At 49.5% G+C, this 10,413-nt stretch overlaps 1 protein-coding gene across 1 annotated transcript in view; it reads left to right on the top strand.

The window, feature by feature from the left end:
- ASIC2 (acid sensing ion channel subunit 2) overlaps positions 1–10,413 on the top strand; it is a gene marked incomplete at its 5' end in the record, with an annotated part of 82,289 nt that overhangs the window by 61,178 nt on the left and 10,698 nt on the right. The window contains 2 exons of the mRNA XM_007452461.1: positions 7,859–8,009; positions 10,133–10,189. Of these exons, the coding sequence (XP_007452523.1) occupies positions 7,859–8,009; positions 10,133–10,189 (208 nt within the window). The remainder of the gene's footprint in view (positions 1–7,858; positions 8,010–10,132; positions 10,190–10,413) is intronic.

A 10,413-nucleotide genomic window follows, 5' to 3' on the forward strand; every position in this document is an offset into this window, starting at 1 on the left:
GCTGCACACGGGCCTCTCACTGCCGTGGCCTCTCCCACTGTGGAGCACAGGCTCTGGACGCGCAGGCTCAGCGGCCGTGGCTCACGGGCCCAGCCACTCCGCGGCATGTGGGATCTTCCTGGACCGGGGCACGAACCCGCGTCCCCCACATCAGCAGGTGGACTCTCAACCACTGCGCCACCAGGGAAGCCCCCTCTTGCTTTTTTGAATAAACAGTTCACTTTTTGCTCTTGTCACGTTCTCTCCCACTCGCAGACATTTTTTCAATGGATACAACCTCATTATTTTATTATTAGTCACAAACCATGGGTGATTCACTTTTTAAACTGATCTTTGTTGCTTACTGAAGTGCCGCATCAGCTACTACTACTTAGTTTCCAGCCAGCACAACCAGCAGTTCTGTGTGTGACCCCAGGGCAGGACCAGGGTGTTGCTGAATTCTGATTGGGTGAATCCTCCTGTGGTCCAAATGGTCCAAATGCCGTTTGGGGGAGGCTCCTACGCAAGAGGGCAGGTTGTGGTTCCCGTCCTTGCAGGGAAGTCACATTCTGTATTTTATATAGTACATAATAAGTCTTATCCAGTCTATGTGAATACTTAACAATGTATAGTTTGATGGTTCCCGCAGATGAAGCTTCCCTAAATACAACATTTCCTCTCTGATTTCAGATTTCAGTCAAACGGCAGTGTTTAGATAAGTTCTAACACCACATCTGTGATCCATTGGTGATGGCTGCCATTTGTGCAGGATGCGGGGAGGGGTGCAGTCATCTGGTTTGCCTTATAGACCACCCCCTATACTCTACTACACCTGGAGGTTATCTATTCTGAACCCAGATGCTGCAGATGAAAAAGCTATGCCCCCCAGAGAGGACAGCAGGGTAACAGCACAGCCAAGATTAGGCTGTCCCCTGACCCCCAGTCAGGAGCCTTGCAGTCAGACAGACCTGGGTTTGGCTCCTACCTCTGCCATTTCTTTGCTGTGTGGTGTTGGGCAAGTTACTGAAGTTTGCTCATCTGTAAAATGGGGATGATAATATTTAACTGGCAAAGTTGTGGTGAGGGCTAAACTGTTCAATGACTCCGTGCAACATTTCCCATGTTGGGTTCTGAAGAACCTATGTTCCCATCCCCAAATCTCTGCTGCAGCCTCCATCCACTCACCCAGGCATTGCCTCTGCTTCCTGTGGACCCCACCCACTGCGGGAAAAGGCCAGGCAAGGCACGGCACATTGATAAACCTGTAGCCTGCTGGCTTCTAGTTCCAGCTCTGCCTCCTACTGTCCATGACCACAGTCTCTTTAACGCTTCCATCTCCCAGGATATACAATGGAGATCATAAAAGTACCAACCCCACAAGGCTATGGTAAGGATTCGAGGAGTCAGTCCAAGTAAGGTGCTGAGTAAGGGCTCAGCAAATATCAGCGGTGTCTATACCAACAGTTAGTCTACAGTGAGTCTTCAGCGCAAGTAGTTCTTACTCACACAGGGTCATTGTGTGGGTTGAAAGAGACGCTGTCCTTACAAGCACCTACCACAGGGTCTCCAACCGGGAGGGGTTATTATTGCTCAGTCTCTTTGCGATGACTTTTGCTTCTTCGTGGTGCCGTCTCTCCTGCTTTGACCTTGGGGACTGAACACTCACGAAAACCACAGGGATGGGGCGGGAGGGGGGTGGGTGCCTCACTGCTTCTGTGCTGCCTACAAGGACATGCTTCCCCTGAGACCCCATTGCTGCCTCTGTTACCGACTGATTGGTGGATTTGATTTTAGTATTTTATTTGATTCTAGTATTGTTTAAAAGGAGCACAATATAATCATTTGTGAACACACTTAAATCACTCCGCGGGATGCAATAAAAACATCAAACCGAAAATTATGGCTAGAAAGCAAGCAGGCTCTGATTTCCCCTCCATCTGGGTGGGCCGGGGGGAAGTTTGTACTTGTAGTAGAAGGTGGGAAAATGAGTGCGGGGGCGGGGTGGGGATCACAGGGCATGGCCAAGAGCAGGGAGGCCTCACGAGGCCACCGATCCTAGAACCTGGGGCCTCTCGGAGCACCGTACCTTTAGGGCCCTGCCCCTTACAGATGGGACAGAGAAGCACAGAGAGGCTGAGTGACGTGCTCAAGGTCACACAGGAAAACCTGCTATCAGCTAATCCAGGACTCAGATGTGATTTGGTGCTGAGCCCACCTCAGTGCAGAGCCAGTGGAGACCAACATGGAGGACCCTCTGCTCCTCCTGGACTGGGTGAGGGCAGCCCCCTGCCCTCATCCTCTGTACTGGGGCTGGGAGAAAGCAGGGTGGTACAATTCATTCATTTATTCACTCATTCACTCAATAAGTATCAAGCACCCATTATAGGCCAGCCCCTGTACTAGAGGCCTGAGATCCTGTGAACAGGAAGAGATATGAGTGTAGCTGAAGAGGTGGATGCCAGTTAGGAAAGGCATGTGGAACCAGCCACCGACTGATACCTTTAATGAAGGACTTTCACAAGCACTTCCCAAACCTAGGACTCAACAAACACATGGAGACTCTGCATGAGGCTCTTCCCACCTATTGTCTCATTTAACCCTCAGGGAGGCCCTGGGAGCTACAGATAATTAGCTCTGTTTTGCAGATAAGGAAGCTGAGACCCAGAGTAGTTGCGTAACTTAGCCAAGGCCACACAGCCTGTCTGTGGTGGCACCATGTTCTTCCCACTTGCCCCCAGCTGTGCAGGCTGGGGCGGAAGAAGAGAACAGGCCCTGGGAATCTGGGGACACACCTTAAGGTGGTGGCAGGAGGGGTCTGTGGCAAACAGGAGCCCCTGGACAGCAGGTACTCCCATTTTACTCACCACTCTAGCCCCAGTGCCCAGCCCGGTGCCTGGCACATCCCAGGAGTTAACGAAGAGCTTGTTCAATTAGGCTGGACCACCGGGCTGGCTGGGCTAACAAAAGCCCCACTGAGCCTTTGGTAACAGCCCAGACTGTACCCCGACTCCTGTTTCCTGCACCCTGAGGCCAGCTGCTCTGGTTGACCACCTCTTCATCCATGGGAGCCTCACCGAGTGAGCTGAACACCCTGCTGACTATGTTCTCTGGAAAACAGCTCACAAAGGGGATTTTTTTCCTTCACTCTCAAGGCAGTTTTTCCCAGAGTGAAGGCTTCCCAATGACTCGGATCCAGGGCCACTCTGGCCTCATCTTGATCAGTTTCACCAAACACCCGGAGGGAAGAAAACACGCTGTGAGCCAAATATTCAGACCTGGATCGATCATCGGAGAGCAGCCCACTCCTCTGCCCACCCTTTATCCCGGTTTGTATTAAGTGAGACACATCGACTCAAAACTTTGAAGATTCTGGAGGCATTTAACAGCTCTCTGGTCCAGACCCCTTGCTTTATGGAGCAGCTAAGCAAGGCTCAGAGGTTACAATTCCTGCCCAAGGAACCACATAAGTCACTGGAACCTCACTGGGTGTTCACACTCAGCACTTCTCCCTGGAAGACCCAGCAATGCTCCTCTCACAATGCTACCCACTCTGTTTCATTTCTGGCACAATCACGGTCAATCACGCACAGATAGATATCCCAGAGAGAAGACTCCGGGAGTAACAGAAAGTGAGTGTGCACCACGGGTCATCGGGGCGTGCTTCTGTGTTTCCAGTCATCAGAGTGAGTATCTGTGTTATGGATGCAAAGCACGACCAGCTCTGTTGCCTGGTCACTGTACACGGTGAGACAGCGCCCTGGTGGGGAGAAAAGAGGCCAACAACGTCTCTGGTTCATTCAACATCTATTATTCACCAGCCACTCTTGGAGATGTTTCGTCTTGTTACAGAACGAGGCAGGAAAAAAAAGAAAAAAAAAAACATGATAACATTTGGCTTTAGAATTCCTCCTAGGGAAGGAAGTGTCTTTCCTTGAGACTCCACGGGAAAGGTGGTTGCCATGTTACCAAGATGACAGAGGATGATGCAACTACTAAGAATAAGCGGATTCTGCTCCTGGAAAGGGTGGAAAGCACATAAGGAGAGAGAAAGGAGGCGGGAGAGAGGGAAGGAAAGGAGAAAGTTGGAGAGGGGCTGGGCTTAGGCAAGGTGAAGGAGCTTTGCTCTGATGTAAACCCTCCTCCAACTCTGACATCTTCCTTATATTCTAATGCCCTGGGTGAGTGGGCTTTCTGTGGAAATGAACAAGGGGCTGAGTTTCACATCCTATCCGTACGACACAGAGACCGGAAGTCGTCAGCCAAGGGCCACAGCTGCGTTACACGTACCTTATGTTCAAAACTCACAGTATCCCTCTGAAGTAATTAATATCTCAGGGTGCTCCCCATGCAGAAAGACGAGGTCCCCCACTAAGCAAGTGGCAGAGCCAGGATTCCAACCCAGCTGGGTCTGACCACAGAGCACGTGCTCCTAACACGGCTGCTCCCGGCAGACAGAGAACCTCGGCCAGGTGGGCTAGTGAGGTGGAGAAGGAAGCCAAGCAGGCCAGAACGAAGACCCCGACCCAGCCCTGCAGGGGAATCCCAGAGCCTAAAGGGATCTGGTCCAGGTGAGTATCGTGTCCAGCCCCTGAATCAAAAGCCCAAGTGGCTGACATGACAAAAGAGCCAGATGGGTACCAGGGGAGCTCAGTGGGCCTCTCTCCTTGTCTCCCTCCTCCTTTGTCTCTCCTCCGGTCTTTTCTACCCTTTCCAGGAGCAGAATGAACATATTCCTATGCGGTCACAGCATCTCTCCCTTAGGAGCATCCCAGCCAAGGCTTCTGTGGGCTGCAGACACAAGGGAAAGGCCAAGGGAGCTTGGCAAGGTCCTATGAGACAGTCTCCCTCCCAGCATCTCTGACTACAGAGACCCGCCTTGAGCAGCTAGGCTAACTGCAGCGCCACCTGCTGGCATACCTCGGGATCTATGGGCTGGGAGAGGCTGGGAAAGCCAGTGGCTGAGGAACAGCATAGGGCGTCCCGAGGCAGGGAGGGTGCAAAGACAAACTTCTCTCTAGAAAACGAGAAGTACTGTGGAGAGAAGCCTCGAGACAGTGGAGCGATGACAGGCAAGCACCAGGGTATGTCATCACGAAAGTTCTGAGTTCTTTGCTCAGCTCATAAATGTAAGCAATTGTACAAGGCCACCAGTTCCATGGCACAGTGAGAAAAAAAAGGCTACGGACGGATGAGTTGTTAAGTAAATGCAAGAACACTTTAAGCCTCACTCCTGGTGTCTCTCCTCTCTCTCTGGTCTGGCTCATCCACCCCACAGCTTCAAGATCCACTAAAGCCACACACACACACACACACACACACACACACACACACACACACACACACATTTACATCTCCAGCCCAGATCTCTCTCCCAGCTCCAGAGCCCTAGATCAGCGGCCTGGTGTCCTCTTGGACATCTGCATTGGCAGGAGTTCTTATAGTAAACCCAGTTCAAAATAACTTGAGCCAAAAAGGATGGAGTTTCGCTAGTCTGTAAAACCAGATTGTAAGGAGAGCAGAGGTGGAGCTGGACTATTTGTTGAATGAATGAAAGGGTAGAAAAACATCAAGACGTTTGTTAGGGGAAAGAGATAGGAACTAAGTCTTGGCGGCTACCTACTAGCTGCTGGGCACTTATTTAATCCAATGAGGAGGCTAAAAGCGGGGGCTGGGGAATGGGGGCTTTGTCACTTACTAAGTCACACAACTAGCCCATGAAAGAGTGAGGTTCAAGGTTCTGTCAGACTTGTTCCACTGTCTCTAGCTCTCAAATTAAAATTGCAGATGTAGGGTCTAGGATTGGCTATAAGGGCTTAAGAGATTTTAGAATCTCCAACTGCACATGCAGTACTTGAATCTCTCTCTTCCCATCCCAGCCAGGTAGTTGTATGGTTTCTGCTTGAACACCCCTCATGATGGGGACCTCACCCTCACCCTCAAGATAGGGATTTTGTCATTGAATCATAGTAGCAGGTTAGAAAGTTGAGACAGAATTTATCCTTCTTTAGGATTAAATAAGAGAATGCGGGGGCTTCCCTGGTGGCGCAGTGGTTGAGAGTCCGCCTGCCGATGCAGGGGACGCGGGTTCGTGCCCCGGTCCGGGAGGATCCCACGTGCCGCGGAGCGGCTGGGCCCGTGAGCCATGGCCGCTGAGCCTGCGCGTCCGGAGCCTGTGCTCCCAACTGTTCTTTTGTCTGTCTTTCCCTTGGGATGCCAGGAAACAAATCTAATTCTTCTTTCCTGAGACAGCCCTTCAGATATTTGAAGACAGTGCTTCAGGGTCCCCCTGAGGCTTCGCTTACCCAGGATAAACAAATACTCCAACCCGCTTTCAGACACTCGTTGGTAAGCAAGAGTTGATGCTGTACACACTGCGATTTTCCAGCTGCTGTGGTGTGTGAGGCTTCAGAAAACCTGATGGAACAAATGATAAACCAGCCACAGCAGGGTAGCCGTGGTATCTGGGTCATGACCTCTGTATAAAAAAAGGGAAGTGATTGACCCTGAACAAACTGTGGCACATCCCCAGAGTTTCACCAGCTGCATTCTTGGTCCACCCACTGCGGGAAATTGTTTTAGAGGAAGAAAAAGAAATGAGAGTCTCCCAAAATGATTTTACATCATTTTAGACCCCCTGTCTTGCCAAAAGTCACTGTGAATTCTTCCCAAATCCAGTTTGTGTGCTTATCGATCCAATATTGAGCAATGTAGGGAACTGAATCCATTCTAATCATAGACTATCAAACCTACCCCCAGATACTCCCTCTTTACGGATGGGGAAACTAAGGTCCAGAGGAGAGCGGCGACTTATCCAAAGTCATACAGGAAATCTGTTCAAAAGCCTGGTCAGCTCATGAACTCCAAAGAAAGACGAGAGAGTAATGCAAGCCTTCATGGGAAAGGAAGAAGAAAGGAGCTGTTAGAAAAAAAAAAAAGAGAGAGAGAAAAGCTCTGAAAGGTCCTCTCTGGAGTGTTTCTCCCTCCTTTCATCCATTTCCTATAGAGACAATGTAGTATACAAGGGCAAGATTGGAGTCAGAAATTCCCAGGTCCATATGCTGACTCTGCCACTGGCTCTGTGTGTGATCTTGGACAGACTACTGACCTTTCAGATACTCAGTTTCGTCATGAATAAAATGAGAATAGGAACAGCTCCCTCAAAGGAATATTATGAGTCTTAAATAAAATATAGAGAGAGACTTTTGGTTCTCAGTAATGGTGGAGCAGCTTATATCAGGCTAACCCCTCTGGAAATAACAATTATAAACTCTGGACAAAATATTTCAAAAGTACTATTTGATGGCATTGGAGAGAGACTAAAAACAGGCAGAAACTGGAGGGTATACAGCCCTTGAAGGAAGAGAGTCACACTGGATGAAATACACATTTATTTACCTGATCTCTCCTTTGAGGGCACGTCGAGTTCTAAAGGAATATTGTAGATAGAGCTCAAGAAGAAAGCAGCAGTCATTGAGTTAAAAAGTCTCAAGCTAGAGTTCAGGGTTGCCAGCAAAGCTAAAAAAAAAAAAAAATGAGAAGAAAAATCCTAGAAAGGAGGGGCCCGCAGAGGCAGAGCCCCCAAATTTTTATCTCACTTCTCTGCTGCTGAGAGATGGGAGATGACAAATTGTGGAAGTGGGAAGATGTGGAGAGACTTTGAGAAGATCAGCATTTATAAGAAGGTTATAAAAAAAATAAGATAGGAAAATTGGTATTGGAGCCAAAAGTGGAAGGCTTGGGAGGTCAGTGGAATTGAGGTTGTCATGTAGTAGATGCTCAATAATGGTCTGTTAACTGCATAAGTGAATGAATGAGCCACTGTGCCTGTCGAGGCTGAAGCTCTGGGGCTGACTGCTGCCCCCTCCTTCCTGTCTTGCAGCTCACATACCTGCCCCCGCCGTGGGGCGAGTGCCGGTCCTCAGAGATGGGACTCGACTTCTTTCCTGTTTACAGCATCACTGCCTGTCGGATTGACTGTGAGACCCGCTACATCGTGGAGAACTGCAACTGTCGCATGGTCCACATGCCAGGTCAGTGCCAGGCGAGGACAGCCGCAGGGGCTACCAGGACTACCTGCGACCTTCTTTGCATTTCTCACCCTGATGGGAAACTCTTCACGCACTCCACAAGGATGCAAAGGGATGCTGTTCTGGGAAGACTGTTATTTGATGCCCAAACTCTTAGAGGGCGGATGGAAGCATCCAGTCTGGCAACCAAGGCAGCATCCTGGTGTCCAGAAGTGGTCAGGTGTTTGGAGAACGTTCCTCCCAACGTTCAATATGTTTGCTAATTGTTTTGCTGTTCTTCCCTCCTAGAGTTCAGTGTCCAGATATCTGGATGCTTACAATTCTTACATCCTGGTGTGGTACACGTTCAAACATCCAGATGGTTACTGCTTTCCTCCAGATGTTTCCTTTCTTGCATCCAAATGTCTAGCACTCTTTCAAGCTAGGCAAGAGTCCATCGGCCAGCAAATGAATGCGTGTGTACTGACATTTCTATTCCCAGACTAACAATGCATGTAGCCATCATTAGAGGCAGTTGGCTTGTCAGTAGAAGTGGAGTGGGGGGAGGGGGGCTGATTGGAGCAGGAAGAGTTTGATACTGCAGCATGGAAGGAAGGATGACTGAGGCTGGAGTCAGTGGCCTTGGCTTCTAACTCAGGTTCCTCCACTTTACTGCTGTGTGACCTGGTACAAGTTACTAAACCTCTCTATTCTTACCTCCATTATCTTTAAAACACAATCATTCGTGGTTAGGAAGATAAAATTAGGCTAAGATATAAAAATGCTTTGTTGGGAATTCCCTGGTGGTCCAGTGGTTAGAGCTCCGCCCTTCCACTGCAGGGGGTTCGGGTTCGATCCCTGGTCAGGGAGCTAAGATCCCGCAAGCTCCGCAGTGCGGCCAAAAAGAAAGCTTTGTCAATTGCAAACGTCAGTGGTGATTGTGTTAACACATGGGGAGAGGGAATCGAGAGTACTGTTGACTGAAGACTTACTATGTGCTGGGAACTTAGCTGTTATATTTCATGGCTACAATTTCATGGTTGTACCATACTTTATTTGTTTATCTAGCTAAATCCTGATATCAGACATTGCATTCATTACCAATTGTTTTCCGTTATAACCAATGCTGAAATGAACATCCTTAGAGCTAAATTCTAAATTAGTGCATTATGATCAGTAATTTCTCTAGCCATCTAAATTTCAAATTACCGACCTTTAAAATTGCCTCTGAGCTTCCTAGAAGACAGAGCAAAAAGGGAAACATATCAGTTAAATTTTTATTATTAGAAAGGAGGAAGCATATCAGTTCTTCAGCTCTTGAAAAAGATTGGTGTTTAGGGAGAAGGTAAGGAAAAGATATCGTGGTGGGCTTTAACTTTAGCACTTGGTAAAAGAAAAAAACAAAAAGCTTCTGGATTTCTACAGAGACCAGAGAGAACTGAGCACTGGTAAATGCTACCTGCCTGATGCTCAGACTGGATCACCAGCCAGTGAAGTTTCCCCGCGGAACCTGAGCCCAAAGCAAGCAGGAGAGATTTTAATCATTTCCGCCCCGCCCCCTGCCCCACCATGACACTGTTACTGGTATCTCAATTATAATGTGGAATTAAGGCCACAGCAAAGAGGAGACTAACAAAGCAGCCCTCACTCCCCTACAGCAGTGTGGTGTGGTGGAAAGAGCCCTAGCCTCGGGATCAGACAGACCTGGGTTCAAAGCCCACCTCCATCACCGCTAGCTCTGATGTCCTGGGAAAACAGGATTCTTAAGCCTCAATTCTCTCGTGGGTGAAACAGATACCGTATTTCCTATTTCCGAAGGTACCCGTGTGGGTTAAAGGGGACAATGCATGCGCAGGACTTAGTAGCTGCTTACCACCTCTTCCCCACTTCAACTGTCAACGCTTTCCCATCACATATGTAAGCCAGATTGTGCAATCTGGGAGAAGTTAGCTAGACCGCTCTTGTTATCACAGAGCAGATCAGAACCCAGTCTTCTGCGCGCCCGCTACCCCCAGGGCTTCTGACCATCTGCTGGTGAACTGCTGCCCCTCCTAGGTACCGAGGTAGCTGGATGCAATCCCTTCCCCCAGCCCAAGGAGGGGAGGGGTTGCTGCCTGAGTACCTCTCCCTGTCTTTCTTCTTTGCAGGGGATGCCCCTTTCTGTACCCCTGAGCAGCACAAGGAGTGTGCCGAGCCTGCCCTAGGTCAGTACCAGGGTCCAGGTGGAATGATGGGGGAGGGGCTGCGATCAAGACCTTGGAGAACTTCCGGGTGCAGAAGAGAGATGGGGGGAAGGGGAGTGGGGAAAGGTGAGGGGAAAGAGGCTGGAAAGTGTGGTGTGCAGGGACGGGAGAGGGAGGTGGAGAGGACGAAGGAGAGAGGGGTGGGGGAGGGAACTGATGCAAGTGGATGAGGGCTGGAAACCAGA

The sequence above is a fragment of the Lipotes vexillifer genome, unplaced genomic scaffold (genome assembly GCF_000442215.2).
Source record: "Lipotes vexillifer unplaced genomic scaffold, Lipotes_vexillifer_v1.1 scaffold216, whole genome shotgun sequence".
NCBI lineage: Eukaryota > Metazoa > Chordata > Mammalia > Artiodactyla > Lipotidae > Lipotes > Lipotes vexillifer.